The sequence below is a fragment of the Vombatus ursinus genome, unplaced genomic scaffold (assembly GCF_900497805.2).
Source record: "Vombatus ursinus unplaced genomic scaffold, bare-nosed wombat genome assembly UNPS02014798.1, whole genome shotgun sequence".
NCBI lineage: Eukaryota > Metazoa > Chordata > Mammalia > Diprotodontia > Vombatidae > Vombatus > Vombatus ursinus.
This window is the reverse complement of record NW_020954576.1, coordinates 48,696,177-48,717,155: the sequence shown is the minus strand read 5'-3', so window position 1 is coordinate 48,717,155 and position 20,979 is coordinate 48,696,177. Positions and strand designations below refer to the sequence as shown.

At 41.3% G+C, this 20,979-nt stretch overlaps 1 protein-coding gene across 1 annotated transcript in view; it reads right to left on the bottom strand.

Annotated features, from left to right (window-relative positions):
• The window catches only part of DSTYK (dual serine/threonine and tyrosine protein kinase), a 74,864-nt gene that overhangs the window by 6,746 nt on the left and 47,139 nt on the right, over positions 1 to 20,979 (bottom strand). The window contains exons 4-11 of the mRNA XM_027870685.1: positions 9,884 to 10,550; positions 8,100 to 8,332; positions 7,586 to 7,669; positions 6,501 to 6,677; positions 5,162 to 5,291; positions 4,666 to 4,822; positions 4,134 to 4,266; positions 917 to 1,030 (exon numbers count right to left, since the gene is read on the bottom strand). Coding sequence (XP_027726486.1) covers positions 917 to 1,030; positions 4,134 to 4,266; positions 4,666 to 4,822; positions 5,162 to 5,291; positions 6,501 to 6,677; positions 7,586 to 7,669; positions 8,100 to 8,332; positions 9,884 to 10,550 — 1,695 coding nt within the window. The remainder of the gene's footprint in view (positions 1 to 916; positions 1,031 to 4,133; positions 4,267 to 4,665; positions 4,823 to 5,161; positions 5,292 to 6,500; positions 6,678 to 7,585; positions 7,670 to 8,099; positions 8,333 to 9,883; positions 10,551 to 20,979) is intronic.

Genomic DNA, 20,979 nt, shown 5'->3' with positions numbered 1-20,979 from the left:
TTGAACCATTAATAACACTCTTTGGGTTCAGCCATTCAAAATTTGAATTCACCTAACTATGCTATGATGTCTATTTTTTCCACAATAGCATTAAAGACTTGATCAAATACTTTGCTAAAATTTGTATAAATCATAGCTACAACATTCTCCTGATTTACTAGTTTCATGACCCCATCAAAAAAAAGAAAATAACATTAGTTTACAGAAATTGGTGATTTTTGTCTTTTGATCATTCTGGACTTCACATTCACTTGCAAAACAAGTTCATCTGGAGAAGCATTTCTGATCCTAACTGCCCTCTCAAGCCCCAAAATATATACCACAAGTTTGAAGATTAAGGCAAGAGGAGGCTCCCTGATCACTTGGGCAAAGAGTCTTAAGAGTCCCAGTAGCTTTCTTCCTTAGAAATCCAAAAAAAGACTGAGTCTCACAGCTTAGCTGACTGGGAATTTCCTAAGGATAAGGCTACATTTTAAGAAATTTTGAGGACTTCTCCTCCAAATAGCTGTTATTTCTATACCAAGAGTCACCAGAAATATATGGCCCTGATGATGAAATATCAAAACTCCTTTCAAAGAAGAATGAATCAAAAAATAATTCTTTGTAATTGAGATAACAAGGTTAAAGCAAAAATATAACTTTTTGCCTGCTAAGCTACCTAGATCTATTTCATCCGTCTTTGAGCACAATCTCCATTTCCAGCCAAGGCAGAACAGGCCAGGCCTGAGGCACAGTGAAAACAGCTTGGATTCTCTCCACTCAGACTCTCCCCATCCCCAAATGTCTCTGGCCACAAGGCCAAGATCCAGCTTTTGGTTAGCATGCCCATCATCCCTCCACTTCAATTCTCCCACCCAAATTCCTTCTCTCAGGCCCTTTAGCCCACAAGAGCAAGTGTCCTAGGAACAGCCCTTACCAGCACATTTTTTAGTTTGATGTCACGATGGACAAGCCCCTGGCTATGTAGAAAGCGAATTCCCTCCACTACATCCAAAGCTATCTGCAGGCGCAGCTCCAGAATCAGCCCGGCCTGTGAGAGATAACAAAATTCACCTGTAATCTTCAGGATAACTTCCCACTTCTTGGTTGTTCAAATAAATGAAGACACCTTCAGTGGGGTTATCAAAGAGACAAATGTACTCCAGTATAGAAAGAGAGAAATATGACATAAAGACTGGGGATGTATAGAAAAGGAGAGAAGTAAAGCAAGGAACAGGAAACTTTAAAAAAGACAAGTACAAATCAGATCTCTTGGGAGTCACAATGCGGTAAGCTGGACAATCCCCACGTTTGGCTAGGACTAGGTACAACCAAAAGATTGAAGGGACGGTCTCATGGATAATACCTGGACCAAGAAGGGAACCTGCATCAACAACAGAACTGCCCTTCAGCCTTAACTGTAAGCATTTCTACATCTCTCAAACAGATTTCCTCTTACTACTACATATAAGGGGCTCGTTTTACCACACTTGACCCAGATTTGGTTTTGTGGGTTACAAATGCCCAAAAGTCCATAACGCTTTGACCAGTTGCCAACCCAGGACGCTCTACATCGTAACAGATGTTACATCACCCACCATGAAGTACTAATGAAGCTCTCTATTATGCACCATACCAGAATGGGACAATGGGAACTAATCTTAGCTTCTCAGAAATGGAGAAAAAAAGTCACTGAGAATTATTTCTCACATTAAACCAATGATCAGTTTCACGTTTCACAAAGTTCCCGGTGTAGCATTTCCCTTGTAGCATTTCTACATTTCCTCCTCTCCTGCTGTTGAGGCCTCCATATGCCAGGCACCATGTGGATTCAGTGGGAGGGGACCCACCCAGATGCTCTGTGGTAAATGCTTTCCTCTTCCCCCATAGCTCCCACTATAGAGGGAAGGGGAACTTCTCTGCAGGCAGATTAAGAAAAGCTATGCACTTCCCTTTATTGTTGTTGCTTTGGACAAAGGAAATTCAACATCTAACTCAAAGCTTAGCTATATAACTTCTGTCTTTCATTCAAAAACCTTCAAAGGCTAAAAAGACTATTCCTTAGCATGGTATTCAAGGCCCTCCATAAGTGATTCCTAGTGTATCTTTCTAACCTATCTCCTACTATTTCACTAAACAAACCCCTTGCTTCAGTCTGATTTGTCTGTTAACTGCTCCCCCCATCCCCAACAAACTTTGGACATTTCTTCTTGGATCACTACTCCTCCTGCTGGAAGCATGCTTCTCCTAGACATCTCTGTGCCTATCCAAATCTTACCCATCCTTTAAGGGCCAGCCTTAGCCCTACCTACATTATGAAGTTTTCTTTGTCTATCCCAGCTCATGCTTGGGCAGATATCTGGTAGGAGGGAGAAGGGTCTGGGATGCAAACCACATGCTCACATATTCTTAGGTCTATATCACTTATCTCTCAATCATATGCTCGTTTGTATTTTTAATTATCTTTTCCTATGGTATAGCTCTTCCTCAACTAGATTTCTGTTTTTTGAGTGTACAGTCTGTGTTGTTGATGTCCTAATATCCCCCACAATGCCACAAATATTTATTAAGTAACCTGCTATGAGCATGGCACCATGGGGAACAAATATGGTGAGAAAGATGCGGTTCCTGCTCTTATGAAAGATCTTAAAAAATGGAAACGAGGACGACAGATAATTGAAACACGAGGCAGAATGGAAGATTAATTCCACGAAAGGGACACAAAGAGTTATGAGTGTTCAAAGGAGGGAGAGATCACATCTGGCTGAGGGAATCAGGAAGTGGTATTTGAGAAGGGCCTTGAAAGATGTATAGAATTTCCATAAGCAGAAATTGGGAGGGGAAGGGGTAGAGGTGCATTTCAGACAGAGGAAGCAGCATAAAGAAAGCACATTTGTGTTAAAAGTGGAGTCTGATCTGGCTGGTGTATATGGCATAGGAAGACAGGGGTGTACAGAGAGATAAGACCACAAAGGTTGGTTAAAGTCAAACTGCAAACTGAGAAGTTTAAATGTTATTCAACAGGCAATGGAGAGATACCGAAGGGTGGTTTTGTTTTTAATCAGGGAAGTCAAAGGACCAGAGCATTGCATTAGGAAAGTTAACCTAGTAGCTGCATATAGGTTACACTGGAAGGGGGAGAGACTGGAGGTAGGAAGGCCAGTTAGAAGGCTACTGAAACAATTTAGGTAAGATGTAACAAGGGTCTCAACTATAGCGATAGTTCTGAGAATGGAAGGATGAGGTGGATAACAGAGACACTGATGCAGCAGACTCAGTGGAACTTGACAAATAATCTGATGTGGAGGATGAAGGAGAGGAAGGAGTCAAAAATGACTAAGGTTTTGAATTTGGATAACTTAGATAATAGTTATACACAGAAAGAGCAGTTGAGGAGGAGTTGGTTTTGAGAGGGAAGACAATGATGTCAGTCTTGGGCTTAAGTACAAAATACCAGACACATATCCAGGTGGAAATGTCCTGCAGACAACTGGAAAACTAGGACAAGTGCTCAGGAGAGCTGCCAGGGCTGAAGATAAAGATCTGAGAATCATCTGCATAAATGCAATAGCTAAAGCAATGACAGATTCATAAAGAACAGTGTAAAGAGAGATGAAGTGGCCAATGAAAGAAAGAGGTTCAAAAAGAAAAGTCTCATCAACAGTTTCAAGAACAAGTAATTGGACAGGCTAATTAGGAATTTACTAGTAACCTTTGGGAAAGCACATTCAGAAGAGTTATGTAGGTGAAAGCCAGATGGTAAACAAAAAGCAAAATATTTTATACATAGTAGATGCTCAGTAAATGTTTTTTGACTGAACAAAGAGCGACTCACCTACCCACTAAGAACCTTAGAAGCAGGAGAGTTATGAGAAGCCTTTGTATTACACTAAGGAGTCTGGACTTCACTACCACCATGGAAAGTTAAAATTACAGATGACAGTAGTCTAGATATGCTAAATATACCCTATAGCAAGGAACTATCTCTGAGATTAAAATATCCAAGAAGGTCTCTTGGAATCAAGCAACAAGGGAATCAAAGAAACTAACAACACTTTGCGAAAACCTGGAAGTTCTGAGAAGGAAGGGAAGAAGAGTAAGGAAAGCTGTGAATTTAGTAGTCAGGCTGGCCTGTGTTATCTCCCTGCCCTCACCTTCAGCCCTGTGTAAAGGTCCCGGTGTAGCCGCTCCATGATGAGCAGCACCGCAATACTGGAGCCACCGCCGTAGTTGTAGTCGATGACGGAACCGTGAAGATCCACCAGACGCTCATGCTTGGGCAGAGACCTGGTAGGAGGGAGAGGGGTCTGGGCTGCAAACCACATGCCCCATTCCTGTAAGGCATGCCAGGACTCAGGGAAGAAAGGACCTCTAGATTGGGCCAGAGGACAAAAATCTGACCCACTTCCCAGGCCAGGAACCTTAAAATAGCTGAGCCTCTATGACCAAGGAGGAAGGTAACATAGAAAGATAGGGAAAGGAAATTGGAACAGGAAGGGGTTTAGGCTACCAAAGCAGCCTTGGCCTTGGAGGGAGTCCAGTTTTAAGCACTAGTCTACAACAACCCAGCACTGAGAAATGCAGAGAAAGGACACCAGCAGACATCCCCTATGCTTGGGGTAGAGAACTTAAGCCAGACCTCTGGCTGCTTTGATGCATCCTTGCCCAGACAGAACCATGACTCACCTCATATAGTGAAACTCCAATGCCAAATCGTTCCAGTGCTTCTCATCTGGAGGGACAACGGACTTTAGGGCACAGGGGAAATGGCCTCCCCAGTTGTCACACAGGTACACCACACCATACTGTCCCCGGCCTAACTCCTGGCCCAGTTTAGGTTTACCTACAAGGCACAGAGACAAAGGATGGCTAGGGCTCAATGAGCTCTCTCTGGATGTCTACTTAGTGGAGAACTATATCTATAAGGGAAACATAACTGATGTCACTCCAAGATCTTTGGAAGTGATTTATCTGGTTTAGTTGATACATGCCGGTGCTATCTGGGTTGTACAAATGGCAGATCCAAATGAGGAACTTCAGTAGTTATTAAAAATGAATTAATGCCTCACACTGATTCACAAGGATAGAAAAGAATTCCTAGAGATCTCTGGGATTGGTATTTTCACCCGGATTAAGACAGAATTCACTTCTATCCTGCCCAGGGGAAACGACAGAGACTCACGATGCAACAAGACGTCCTGCAGGGAGCGGCTCTCCAGGGACAGACGGGCCAAGCGGGGGGCGTGATCTTTCCGAACTTTCAACCACAGGTCTTCAGTTTTCTCTAGCCGGCCTGAATGACCAGCTTCCAACTAGAGAGTAAACAGGAGAGACATGACCATGACCTAACTGCTGAGAAGTCTGCTTAAAAGCAACTCCAATCATAACCCTCCTCTCCCCTTGAAAGTACAAGAAGATGCTACAAAGCTGTGGCGAGCCAGGATACCTGGCTCCTGGGTTGGATTGCGTGTCTGAAGACCTTTGTTCAAAACCTGCCTCTGGCTACCTGTGTGACTTGGGAAAAGTCCCTTATCCTTTCTGTGTTTCCTCATATATAAAAGAAGGGGATTCTGATAACTAAATGTATTCAAAGGTCTCTTCTAGCTCTAAACCTACCACCCTATCTATCACTAGCTCTCCCTAGTGTCTGAGGCAGCTGGTGAGACAGTGGACAGAGCACTGGGAGTCAGGAAGCCCTGATTTCAATTCTGGCCTCAGATATTTACTAGCTGTGTAACCCTGGGCAAATTACTTAACCTCTGTCTCAGTTTCCTCATCAGTAAAATGGGGATAATAGCACCTACCTCCCAAGATGGTTGTGAGGATCAAATGAGATAATATTTGTAAAGCACTTAACACAGTGCCTGACACTTAGCAGGCACTTAGTAAATGTTTGTTTTCTTTCTTCATTCCTTCATTTCTTCCTTCCTTCTTTCCTTTCTTCCTTCCACATCTTCAAAACAAAGGGATTGGACTAAATCATCTCTAAGGTCTTTTCTAGTTCGAAATCTATGCTCCTTCTATGACACAGCACCTAGAATGCTTTGTGACTCGGATATAGTCCTGTCCCCCGTCTTGACTTTTCTGATGCTCAGTCTGTGAAATAGGGGAAATCATTTGAGCTTCTCCCTCCCCATGAATTGGGTTTAAACAAATACACATGTGGAAAATAAACACACCCATTAGGACTTCAGAGGATCGAAGCATTCTTCCTGCCTCTTGTCTAAGAGATGACAAGTGACAGGTGCAGAATGAGGCATAGGCTATCATAAATAGCCATTGAGTTGACTTATTTTGCTTAACTGTATGTTTTTATTACAAGGAAGGGTTCTATTGAAGGGCTAGGAAAGTTATCAGGGAGCAAGAGTAATGTTTTATAAAGGGCATCAACAGAACACATTTATATAATGTAAAAGCAAACAGACAAACGAATTTCCAAGTACAACAAAGTCAAGTCAATACAGACTGACAGAGGCATCACTCTCTCTGAAACAACTGCATCACCTCCTCCATAGGCCCACCTGCCGCAGGGAGGCTGCAAATGCCTCATGAGAGCTATTAAGCCGGGTCCGGAACTGGCTGCAAATGCTCTTGGCCAGCTTGGAGGCACTGAGACTCTCAATGGCATCCTGGGCCACCTTCCTCTTCCACTCTGGAGTAACAGCAGGTGGACTCACCCATGTGATTCGCTGGATAATCTGTCAAGACAGAGGCAGTGAGATCAAGACCAGATAATATACAGAACTGCAGGAAGACCCAATGCCAATAAAAGAAGGCACCGAAAATGAGGACTCACATGAGATTTGGATGCTGATTCTTAACAATACAGAATAGGTAGGATTAAAACTGGGGACACCAACTAAGAAGGAATCTTAAGAGAACACGAGAGTTTAGCCTCCAAGCTCGTAAGTCCCAGGAAAAATCTACTCAGTACCATCAAGTATCAGGTGTGGCTGATGAAGCATCACTCTGGAGTTCAAAGACTAATAGCTGGCCTAAGTTCTACAGCAGAGACCACACCCACTATTTCAGGTGACACAACAGAGCCCAGGCAAGAAAAATATGTAGTTGGTGGGAAAAGGAGATCTAGTGGGAAAGAGCAGAGGTGTGTGGCTGCCTTGATCAGAGAAAGATCCTGGAGATCTGGGCCAGTCCTCTAGTGGATATCATTTTAACAGAAAGCAACTAGGTGGTGCAGTGGATAGAGTGCTGGGCCTGGAGTCAGGAAGTCTCATCTTGCTGAGTTCAAACCTGGCCTCGGACAATTGCTAGCTGTATGACCCTGGGCAAGTCACTTCATCCAGTTTGCCTCAGTTTCCTCATCTGTAAAATGTGCTGGAGAAGGAAATGGCAAACCCCTCCGGTATCTCTGCTAAGAAAATCAGACATGACTAAATAATGACTAAACAACAAGAAGCTTGACTTGGAATAAACAATCCCTGGTTTGAATCCCAGCTCGACTAATCACTACCTGTGAATTTGGGCAGATCATTTATTGTCTCTGGGCCTCAGTTTCCTTACCTGTTAAGTGAGGGGCTTTGGCCCATGTGACCTGTAAGTTCAAACTTTAAATCTATGTTCCTGTGATCCAGTCAGTCACTTGTACCTGTTTGATCTGCTCCCACAGCATCCTGGTTACTGTTGACCCTGAGTGAAATGTAACTTCAACATGATAGGCAGCATTTAAGATCTGAAAGGGAACACAGATTGCCAAGTCACCCTGACCTGAATGAAGTATCTGTTTCAGAAAAGGAAATAAAGATCCTTGCTTCAAGAGCATGCCCTAGCCTCAGGGTCCTTAAGTTTGTCTTTTATGCCAATTTAATAAAAGCAAGGTCAATGCTCCAATATTCAGAAACTGGTAATCTCATATGAGGGTTTGACAGTCCCACGGCTTCTTCCCTCTTCCTACCATTCTGCCATTTTAATGCTTATAAACACCTCCCCTAGGCGGTAGACAGATGGATGGGAGAAAACGACACTCAAGTTAGAGGTGTTAGTCATTCTGGGGAAATGGATTGGGTAAAAGAAAAGCTTGTCGCTGTAAGTTTGGGAGTTAGGTGTGAATGCTGTTTCATTTGTCACCAGTCTTTCTTTTTAAAAATCATTCTTTTAGATACCTGTTTGAGATAGTTACTAGTGATGTGGACTGAAATATCTTGGGACTTTTCTAGGCTCTGCAGACACCGTTCCAGGGTTCCCACAAAGCTCTCACGAAGATAGTCCACTGAGCTGATCAACTTATTGGCCACAGCCTGGTTAAGCTGAGAGATGATGAGTTCCTGAATCTGACGGATGCAGCATTTTATCTCTCTGGTGCCCACTGGCTCCCCATTCTCAGGGATGATGACATCTATAGGAGGTAAGGATGGGAGCTAGTCAGCAGATGGGGGAGAGGTAAAGGCATATTGAATAAAAGGGTCACCTACATCAAAAGTTCCAAAGAATTTATACTGACAGTGGCTACAGGAACATCTGGGTGGTAGATAGAACAACTCCAGGCATGAAGCGTAAGACTATTAATATAACCAGAGGCCATGAAATTGGGGACATCATATACCTCCTACTGTACTTACTCAATGCTCTTTCTATAGAGGGCATAAAGGAGACAGAATCTTGATAAGAAAGGGGGTTAATATTTAGAATACTACTTTTAATCACCTTGGCCTCCCTTCCTACATCCCCAAGCATGCCTCAGTACCTCTACCACAAAGGCAATTCATTAGAGCCACTCCTTCACCTGTCTCTGAAAAGTCTTATAGGAAACCTAGCCTGCTTAACTACACTCCATAAGTTTAGGTGTGGCATCTCTTTATACGACAGACCCAGAATAATATGCTATTTTCCACATATACAAAAAATGTCACTGACCCATTACTGGTAAATGTTACACATGAAACTATTTCCACTATAGTGGTAAAAGCCTATAATGAACTATCCACAATCCCTTGACAAATTCTTTTATTAATCAATATACATTTATTATTAATAACAGGACATACTGGCAAGATACCAAGCTAGAGCAAAGGGTGTAGTCTGTGGTCACAGAATAATAATAGTAACGATAATAAATACAATAACACTTACATAGTGCCGTAAGCTTTGCAAACCACTTTACAAATATTTTATAACAAAAAGATTCCAACTAGCCAATATAGAGATTTAATGGGAAGAATTTACTTCATTAAAATGATATTATGAAGTGGAATTTTGTGTCATTCCCCTTTAACTAGGATTAAATACAGCCTATGTTATTTGTGGACTACAACCCACCACACAGCGAACATAAGTAACAAATTTTACAACCCCAGTGACTTAGGATTTTCATCCAATTTGATTAATATTCAAAAGGAGTGGGAAAAGAAATGAAGTTTGAAATGCTGGTCTGGGATACCATCTTGGGGGTGGGATTTAGGCAGGAGGCCTTGATAAGGCGTGAAGCTGAAAGTTAAAAGGCAGGAAGAATAAGAAAGCCTGGGATATACTAGAGAAGGCTGAGCAGTCAATTGATAACAATCTTCAAACTCAGGAAGAGTTACTATATGGAGAGCGGTGAGCAGTTATCCTCCATTTCCACTGTGGACTGATTAAACAAGCGAAAAACAGGTTTATACTACAAACTAAGACTCGATGTTAAGAAGAATTTCCCAATACTCAGACAAATGTCTGACTACACATAATTGTGGAACTTTCTGGAGAGATCTTTCAGGAGGCAAACATGTTCATCTCACTAGATTATTTAATGTAGTATCCCTGAGAGCAAGGGGAAGGAAAAGTTGACCTAATGATCTCTTTTAGCTCTACAAATTTATAAGCTCAGTTTCTACAAATTCAAGAAAAGGGTCAGAAGACCTAGTACGCCCAGCCTCCTACAGAGCTCGCTGGCCATCACTCAGAAACCTACCTTTGAACTCCATGTTGGCAGCGTCTTCCAGAAGGTCTTCCTTCATGATATTGAGAGTCTCCACGATCATATCCTTCATCTCCTCCTGCTTGCGGTTGGCAATGTTCATCAGTGATTCATACAACTCATTTTCCTTCTTTCGAGTGTACTCGAGCCGCTTGGGAGTGATCTGCAGGTCCCGCTGCATGTCAAAGGCCTGGTTAATAAAGATATCCAGGCACCGGCAGTGCACCAGGTTCAGAATCGTGGCTGCATCGACAAGGTGCGTTTGTAGCACCTGATGAGTGAATGTGTTCAGTTGTCTTAGCTTATCACTCTGTTCCACCAACATGCTCTGAGCTTTGGCATTTAGGCCAAGGGTCCCACAGTTATGGTGACTATCATTCAGGTAGTTCAGGTCAACTAGCTGTCGGTGAAGTGATGATCTTTCAGTCTCCATTCTTCTCTTGGGGGAAATCAGCTCAGAGCCCAGCTTTGGCACTTTGAAAAAGAATATAGGCAGAGAAAGCCGTTCCTGGATGGCTCTCAGTTCTTCCTCATCTCCTTCTGAGAGTTCATCCTTGTTGATGGCAAAGATCACCACAGGCAGGACACCATTCACTAACTCACCTAGAGTATCCACTGGGGGCTGGAACCCACGGCACGGCAAAACCACGATGTCCACTTCCTGGAAAGTGGAAGTAGACTTGATCAACACCACTCTATTCCTAATTGTGCTCCTAAACTGAAGCCAGAGTCTGGCTGCCCTAAACATATGATCTGTCAGTCTTCCACCTCATTCCCTGGTCAGAACAGTTTTTGGTGCAGCCCATTCACATGAAGAGAGTTTAAATAACAACAAAAAAACTAGGACGAAAGGAAGGAGGCCCCTTGGGTCATTTTGGGCTAAGAGAGCATTTTATCTCTACTTCCCCTGCCTGCTTAAGGCTACCACTGATGCCTGGGCTGTCAGGAAGGAAAGAGGAAGGACTGCACAAGGGACAGGATGAGGGATGAACTAAGCTGGTAGGACGGTAAAAATACAGGCAGATTGACCGTGACATTCATTATGAAAGTTAAGACGGACCTCTCACAGAAGTTTATAGAGACTCTCAAACTTCAGCTGCTTCAACCCAAACTCCTTATTTTCACTCTGAGACACCAAGCAGAAAGATGAATGGGGCTTCTACGAGGTCGAGGACCATCTTGGATGGTTCAGTTTCTCTTCCTCTTGCTAGCATCTCAAAGCACCTGACATCCTGTGTTGTCACAGGCGTTCCTGTCTCCTTCACAGTGGACTGAAGTCCCTGGGATTCTTCCAATCTGCAGCATTTACTTGGGGGTTGTATTGTATACACAACTGTGTATACACAACTGTATACAATATGATCGTGAGGTTTCTAAGGTTTGCAGATGTGTACTTTACAATGTCTGAAATGAACCGAGCATTAGTCTGTCCAAACTTCACATCGCTACCAGTTATCATATATCTGGATTTCAAATAAAAGTGGATTTCCAAAGACAAACATTCACTTTCTTTCAGACAGATTTGTATCCCTTCGTTACTTTATTTGGGCAGTAAATATTTTTGATGGAGGCTTTTAGAAGACTCAACCTCCTAACCCCCACCCCCTAAACAAGCCTCTATTCCTGAGTTTGTGCTTCTTTTCTAGACTGGTAAGAAGGATGGAGAAATGCCTAATTGTTGCTTTCACTCATTCTTCTTTCCATGGAGCAGGTACTTTGGAGTTTTTACAATCTTTCTCATCCCACACAGACCCTATAGGTCGTGGCCTCCCGTTCACCCCAAAGAGGCTCCAAACAAATTTATTTCACTTCTCAAACTGGTGATTTTATTCACCTGGCCATTTTGACCAAGTTCCCTTATGGTGAAATGTGCTCTAGCAATCCAAGTGTTTAGAATCTAAGGCCAAACTGCACAAATCCATCTATTCTTTACCCAAGGTTGCCATGCCAAGATGAGACTGGCTGGTTCATCTACACCATAAAATGCACTAGAACCAATCTGCTTAGAAGACTGGTTTTCCACCCCTCCCTTCTGTTTAGTGCAAACTCATTTTCAACACCCTGAGTCACATATCATAGTGCCTAATTCAATTCGGTGAAAAAAATTCAAATGAAGGGGCAAATGCATAAATGCCTACAAGTTTCCAAATCAAAATGAATTTCCACATAGGAGTTGAATTGGGATATTTTCCGAGGCAAATGTGGAGGTGGGGGAGGGGAGATGACTTTTAAAAATAAAAACCCTAAGTTAAAAAAGAAAAAGTCAAATTTCTAGATTTCTACAGACTTCTCTTAAGATATACATATATTATAGGTGTGCATGTAAACCAGAATCATAAATTTTATTTTACAAATAAAGGTTCTTCAAAGCAAATTAATTGAATGCCCACATGTTTGCAAATTCATCACAAAATGGGTTCAGAGGAATTTCCAAATTCCCCAGAACACCCCCAGGCTAATACATTTGGTACAGGTTGATAGGCCTTCCAAAACACATATTGTATGTAACAAAGGGTATAGGAATAATTATGCTATTCAATTCTCTTCTCACCTCCCTAGTCCCTTAATTAACTTGTTGAAGTTTGTCTACTCTGACCATAATGAGAGTCAAAAACCAAGGCTTGCTGCTGGCATAGACTTGGCAAGTATACAAATTAGACTGGAATGGGATATGTGATTCTGCAATATTCACCATGAAGGGATGACTCATGCCAATGGCTGTAAACAAAAGGGGAAGCCAGAGCTGTCTCCAGGAGACAGAGGGTGAAAAATAATAATTAATACAGTTAGAAGTGAGCCAGAGAGGTACAAGACTGTGGTGATAGCCAATGTGAGAAAGGAATATACTTTAAAGCCTTTCTTTACTATTAATCTTAAACCACTTTCCAAGCAGAATATGTAGACTGACTCATATCCTATCAATTCAGAAGATCCCTCTTTACCTCAAATTGGTATTTGCACCTTGCCCAAACAATGAAACACAGCAGAACTAAGTAAAAGATTTTACTGTTAGCCTGGTCAGAGAAAAAGAATTTTCATATTTTATAATCCTCATTCACAGTCATTACAAATTCTTGAAAAGACTGCTCTTAAAACGTGCCTTCCTAATCCCACGGATAAATCAATTCCCAGGCTATTGGAACTGCTATGGAACTATAAATTTTGTTGGCAGGACTGAAAAATGCTGTAATGAGCCAAATACCACTCAGAAAATTTCAGAATTCACCTTTTTTGAGGGGAAGGGGAAGAAAAAAGAAATGTGAAATTGGACATTTTTAACAAGAAGAAAAAATGAGTACTGTGTGTATGTCTCACTTTTTTTAAAGCACTAGCTTTTATAGGACCCCAATCATATATTCTGTCTAGGACACCTGACATATTGTAACTGAGGACAACTATGCTAGCTTATGAGGTAAACAGAAGATCCCCACTGACTGAGATTAAGGTGGGTAGGTTGCCTTGAAATTCTGAATATTTCTGAAGTAATGTTGCCATGGCACAGCTTTGACCCTGAACAGTTTCTTACCTGGTTTCTCTCTCTCAATCTCACTTCTAGCTTTCTTTTACCCTAACTCTCCTCCTACCCTTCCATCTGCTTATATCTATAAGGTGAAGTGGTGGTCACTGATATTTATTTTTAATTATAAGAAAATTCACCTGTTTCATTGCTATAAATTACCCTCACCAATTAAATATCACTCCCATATCTGCAAACTGTGAGCCTCTTAAGAAAAACACTTTGACTCTTGCTAGATCTTACTTGTGTAGCTGACCAATCTGACTCTTTCCATGAACTTTCCCAAAAATGGCGTGCGTTTCCTAATACAAATCCTCCCTTGGAGGACTGCTATGGTAAACTCCCAATGGGGACTTCCTCCACCTAACATGCTCCACAGGATACCAAAATCTATGTAAGACGACCAAAAGTCAACAAAAAACTGACAACTAGTTTTTCTCCCTGTGATAGAAAAAGTCATTGTGGTAATCCAGAAAGTGGGACACACCAACACTTGTAAAAGGGACATAATTTCTACCTCGAGTACTCAGCATTTTATAAAAAGCAAGAGATCATCATGATGCAAGCAGATAGATATTGGTAACACCCAAATGCAAAGGTACTGGACATACCTCCTCAATATCAGTTATTTGAAAGAATACCGTCTTTCCTATGTTCTGCTCTATAGTTAATTAACAGGGAAGGTAACAAGCATGTTTTGAGGGCAGAGAATTACACTGTATTCTTTATGCTAGCTGCTTAAAAAATAACGAACACCCATGATAATAAAGAAAGTTGTTCCTCCATTTACCATCACTGATAAATGATCCGTTACGAGTTATAAGATCCAGTGAACCATGAAGGACTAGGCAGCATAGTACACCAAGTGTTAGACTTGAAGTCCAGAAGACCTGAGTTTGAATCCTGCTCAGATACTTCCCAGCTGTGTAACCCTGAAGCAAGTTACTTAAGTTCCATGAGGCTCAGCTTTCTCATCTGTAAAATGGGGATAATGACAGCAACTATTTCACAGGGTTGTTGTAAAGATCAAATGCTCTAACATAGGTAAAGCACTTTGCAAACCTTAAAGCTCTTTATAAATGTTACCTATTGTTATAGTCGTTACTATTCTCCATCTTTACATCACCAAGTCCATAGCATTACCATCTCATTTGTTGCTGCACTGTAAGAACCAGGGGACCTTTCCATCTGACTTGAAGCTGAGACTTTCCCTGTGTGTTGATTTCCCATTAAAATGGCAGCTCCTTGAAGGCAGGCACTGGTCTTATTTTTCTATTTGTATCCCCAGCACTTAGGACAGTGCTGTGCACCTAGTAAATGCTTAATAAATGCTTTATTCATTCATTTATTCATTATTTTGAGAAAAGGATGAGAGAAAGAAATTTAAGTAAGCTTCAAGTTTGAAAAAAGAGAGGTTTCAAAGAATGTGGGTTGCCAGACATAGGAATGGAAGAGAGATACTGGGGAAAATTACTTCTTATGACATCTTTAAAGGCAATCTATGTAAAAGTTATATGTTGGCCATAATGACTGCAAAGTACATGCCAATGAAATATGGCTCCATTCTCTTTGGCCTCTCCCCTTTAGGGGCCAGCAAATCAGGAAAGGAAGTCAAAGAGAAAACAGCACCTTTAACACTCTAAGAACCCCTCTTCTGCAGACTAAAAGTACACTTGACTGCAAACCAAGATTCTGGCAGTTACCTACTACTCAACTGACCCAGCCCCAAGGAAAAGGTGAAAAGAAAGTTGATGTAGAATAGTACAAACCTAGGATTAAGAAAGAAAAAGAGGGGCAGCTAGGTGGTGCACTGGATAAAGCACCTGCCTTGGAGTCAGGAGGACCTCAGTTCAAATCCAGCTTCAGACACTAGCTGTGTAACTCTGGGAAAGTCACTTAACCCTGACTGCCTCACCAAAAAAAAAAAAAAAAAAACGAGAGAGAGAGAGAGAGAGAAAGAAATGCAAAAGCAGGAGAGAGAAAGCAAGGGGAGATGGGACATACAAGAAGCATTGTTGGGTTGTTCGAAATCTTTCTTTAGATTATCTTTTACAGGAATTACCCTTAATACTGAAGACTAAAAATTTCAACCTCTTTGCGTTTGCCTGTTAGGAAAACTTATTCTTTCCTTCAGGTGGTACTGTGTTACTAACATTTAGCAAAAAAAAAGTAATATTGTAGTGAAGCAGGAAAACTACTCCACTCTTAATCATACAGACCCCCAATTTAATGAGAGGTTTTACTAAGAATACTATACTATGCTATATATTAATATAATATGTTGGGAAAAGGACAGAAGGAAAGAAGGAAGGAAAGAAATACAAAAACAGGGAAGACAGGTAACTAACTTTCTAAGAATCCATAATGAGCCTATGCTTGAACTTCCCTCTTTTCAATACATCTCTAATTTTTCCCCTTTTCTCTTACCTCATAGTCAAGGTTTCTTTACATTAAGTATATTTTCTGAATATTTTTCTTTTCTAGTCTGTCCCATACATATCTCTCCATCTTTTTTTTTCTTGTAATATTCCTTCTTAGTCTTAACTCTATATCCTCCTCTTACCCCTATTCATCCTCCAAAATGGTTTTTTTTTGCGTGGGGTACCCTCTAGAATCCCATTCTTTCCAAGCTAGCAGGGTTCTTAAAAGTAGTTACCCAAGGGGCAGCTAGGTGGCGCAGTGGATAGAGCACCAGCCCTGAAGTCAGGAGGACCTGACTTCAAATCCCGCCTCAAACCAAACACTTGACACTTACTAGCTGTGTGGTCCTGGGCAAGTTACTTAACCCCAATTGCCTTTAAAAGTAGTTACCTAGTGAAGAATCTACCTAAAGCATAATCCCTTCTCTGCCATCCTTAGAGAGTGATGGTCCAGTGCAGCCTGTGCCTGAACATCTGTGACTGGGTATTCAGTGCTTCCAGAGGCAGTTCACCCTATTTGGGGATAACCCAAATTGTAGTAAATACTTCCTTACATCGAGCTTCAACTTGTTTCCTTGTAATTTTCACCCAATGTCCCTATTCTGCACTGTGGAGTCAAGAAGTCCTTCTGCCATATGCCAACCCTAGAGAAGACTGTTGGCATGTGTTGTCTTCCAAAATCTTGTCTTCTCAGGGGCGGCTAAGTGGCGCAGTGGACAGAGCACCAGCCCTGGAGTCAGGAGGACCTGAGTTCAAATCCAGCCTTAGACACATGATACTCACTAGCTGTGTGACTCTGGGCAAGTCACTTAACCCCGATTGCCTCGGGGGAAAAAAACAACACCACCAAAATCTTCTCTTCTCCAGACAGAATATACCTCTACACTATGGCTCTCCTCATTTCTAACTCCAGCCCTACTCCCATTTACTCTTCAACTAGAGATTACAGTAGAATCCTCCTGGGCTTATTTAGCAGTGGGCTAAAAGCTACCAAAATAAGACTGAGAAGCTAATTTCCCAGCAGGGGAAAAAAAAAATACAATGAGAGTGTGTTTATAACTCTTCTATAAAGTATAACCAATTGTTAATTTAAGTAAGTTCTTGTATCCCAATGACAGGCATTAGTGTGTGAAAAGACTTCTGGGAAATGCAAAATTACAATTTCATTGAGAGACATTAATGAAGAGAGAAAATTTTATTTCAAACAATCATATAATTAGAGATGAAAGCATTCATGTAAACAGGAATTTAAATTAATTTGCTAATTGGGGTCTTTCTAATATCTCTGCTTAGGAACATTAGTCCACCTTCAAAATATCCTAGTATGCCCCACCTTGCACTTTAAGTTCACAGCCAAGTCAGTATGGCAGCCCGACAACAAGGAGTCAGGAAGCACCTGCTTCAAATAAATGAGTTAGTGGCAAGAAAAGACAAAAAGCTCAGCTAATGCAAATGCAACAAAACAACATCATAAGCCTGCCACAGAAATGATCATAGAATCCCAACTAAAAGCTTGAAAAAAATCCAAGTCAGATAAGCAAATATCATCTCTGCTTCAACTCTCTTGTCCTCCTCCTTTTATGCTTTCCTAATAACCATAATACCAACAGCACAGCACATTTCTACAGTGCTTCACAGTTTGCAAAGTACTTTCCTCAAAATAACCCTGTGAGGCAGCAGTGCAGAGTTATTATCCTCATTTTACAGATAAGGAAACAGAGGCAGACAGAATTTAAGTGACTTTCCCAAGTAAATGGCAGAGCCAAGACTCAAACTCAGGCAGTTCTAACTTTAAGCCACACGATGAAAGGAAACAGTCTTACAGAGGAGAGGAAGAGATAGAAAGCTGTGGGGAACAAATGGTTTCATTCTTTTAAATAAGAGAGAATGAGAAAAGGAACAAAGTGTAGCAGCTAACAAATGGTTATGCAAGTAGAGAACTGCCTTAGTAGACCAGGATGTAACTGATGAACATAGCAGGAACAGATCCAAGCTGTGGCCCAGCTGCTGTGTTGTCTGATAGTGCTGATAAACAAACACGAGCCAAGGTTTCAAATCCCCCTGGCTTGGCAATGTCCTTCTGGTATAGAACTTTCCAGTAAGAAGTCCCAGTTAAACTGCGGATGGACTGGAAACAAAACATAGCACAACTGCATTTTTGGTGTTAGCTGTTCGTTGATTCTTTAGTTGGTCTTCTTCTGGTCCAGGCCTATGATTTCATTAGTGTGGGGAAGTCTCAGTGAGGAAACTCCTTCGACTAAGGCAAATCAGTAATTGGTTTACAATTATCTTTCAGAGGTGCTTGAGGCACTTGTTAAATTCCCCAAGTTTGGAGTTTCTTTAATGATACATTACTCCTTACTTTGTATGTTCATTTGGTCATTCTTCTGTGTCTTATTGTAAAGACTTCATATAGAGTTATGACCAGTTTAGTCTAGACTCACATGGCTAACTTTCAACAGCTTGTTATTTCTAGCTGTCTACTAAAGTGCCAGTTATGTAGTGGGTACTCAGTAAATGTGCTCAATTAAATTTAGCTGGAGCTATCTTAAAAAAATTGTTAAAAATTTATTATAAACTGAGTAACCATCAACAAATAGAATACTCAAATGTATTAGATAGCTGCAAGTAAACTGTTGATTGAAATTAGCCATGTGACTGAGTCTAGAATAAACCATTTACTGTTAATCCATGAAGACTTTAAAGTAAGGCATTAGAAGAATGAGCATTGTATGAGAGGATGAGGGCGGGAGGGAAGTCCTGCTTTGATAATTTGACAGTTCAAAATGAACGTCCCATTTCCCCTTATTCAATATTGGCTTCCTTTAACCAAATGTTTCCTTGATTTGCCACCCTTTCCAAATCAACTGGAGGGGCCGTTTGGAGCTGATTTGTCCTAAATATAACTAGAGCAAAACAAAGAGATCTCTGTCACTACCATGAGAAATGTGCAAGAGGGCTGTTAACTGCCCCAAGCAGAGGGCTGAACTTCAGAGATTGGTCTCATTTAGGCTGGCATCTGAACTATGGACAGAATGATTAGGAGGGGGAGGGCTAAAGATGCACACATATTGGAGGGTTTTAGATAGCCAATTCGACCAGCTGACTGAACGGCAAACAAGGGAATCCACTCTCAGAACTTCAGTAGTCTTCCACATCAATAGCTGAGAAGAACAAAGCAGGGTCCAGGGGAACACTTGGAGAAAAAAGTTCCATCAGTTGCCCACCAAGTGGGGAATGTCAACTAGGTATAGTGAAAAGAGTCCTGGACTTGGAGTCAGGAAGATCTGAAGTCAAATGTTCCTCAGACCCTTACTGACCTGGGCAAATCACTTACTCTCTCAGCCTCAGTTTCCTCATCTGCAGCATTTACCTCACAGGGGCCTTGTGAGGATCAAATGAAATAAGAAATGCTATGCAAACTTTTTTAAAGAGATATATAAATGCTAGCTATCATTGTTGTTGCTGTTGTTATGGTACATGAACATAATGGAATACTCCAGTATTCTGCCATTAAAAATGGTGAAAGGGGTAGATTCAGAGAAACCTGGGGAAAGTTGTATAAACTGACACAATAAAGTGAGGAGAACCAGGCAAACAATTTGGACAACACCAACAATGTAATTTGGATGAATTATGAACCACAGTTCTAGAGGACTGATGATGAACTATGCTACCTACCTCCTGACAGGTAGAGATGCAGATAAGACATACATTTGTGGACATGGCCAATTCACAAACTTGTTTTGCCTGACTATGGGTTTTCCCCCCTTTTAATCAGTGCAGGAAAGAAAATAAATGCACATGATTGAAAAAATATTAAAGAAGAAAACTGACAAGCCACATGAAGCAACAGAGACAAGGCATAGAGATCAAGAGTCTGATGTTTTGATCAAGCCTAGAGGGAAAGGAAAAACAGAGACTCAAGTTGTACTGGCAGAAATCTGCACTTTGGTAAACCATCACAGTCAATCCCTTCTCTGTTACACTGGTCTGAGTATTTAAAATACACCAGGGATAGGTATGGACTAACCCAAATGGGCATGGCAAATCTTGGAGACTAAGCTATAGCAGACGGGGATTTATGCCCCCTTCAGAAGCCAGTTGGCCTCATCCAGTTGCACAAAATCTTGATTACTTGTGCTGAAGTATTCCCTCCCTCCTCCAATATGCCTCAAATGCTCACTCCTCTGCCCCTATCACATTCTACATTGTATTTTACTTGTCTAAAGGGTCTGAATATATGCTCCTTGTGAGCAGGGATTTGGGTCAGTGTTCATTCTGCCTCACATCTAATAGGCACTTATTAATAAGCGATTGCTGAATTTAATTGAATTGCTAGGAATCCCTCTATTAAGCCAGCCCCACCCTTACCTCATAGCTATATAAAGTCTATCCTCTGACGTAAGTACCTTCTAAGGAAGAGGATATGTTAAACTTATGTAATTGATGAGTACCTGATGGCTGGTTCCAAGGAAAAACTTCCAAACTTCTGCTCCCAATCTTAAGCTCTAATTATTCTAATTAACAGCATCACCCTCTCTTCTCTTTCTTTCTAGAAAGAAGCTAAGGATAAATTTAACAGCATTTTCTTCAAAAAACAACAACCCTGATCATAATTGCTCTTCCAAAGTTTCCAGAAAAGAGGTCAACATCATTCTCTTCATTTCAAGTAGAGGGAATACAGACAGAGAAGGGCTAAGTGGCTCACCTGAGGTTTTCCAGCACAGCAGCAATACAGAAGTCAGAAATGGAAGCAAGGTCCCCTACTCATTTATCTCTCCTCTCTTCACTAGGTCACACTCCCCTCAACTTCTGACAGCTGTCTTTGAGGACTCACAATACATTTTAGCATCAAAGAAATAGCATTATCTTCCAGTGTACTAAAAGCAGGTGCAGTATGTGTCAGACTCCACTAATAAGTTGTTTACGTTTGCTCAAGTGCTTTTGTTCTCCCCTCTTTTTTTTCCACTTTTTTGTTACAAGGGATATTTTGCTGCATAGGAGAAGGGGGAAGGATATATTTGGAAATGAAGTTGATGTAAAAACAAATGTAAAATATTAAAGCAAAAAGAAAGCAAATATATAAGGCTGGTTGTAGGAGAGGTGTGTGTGTGTGTGTGTGTGTGTGTGTGTGTGTGTGTGTGTGTGTG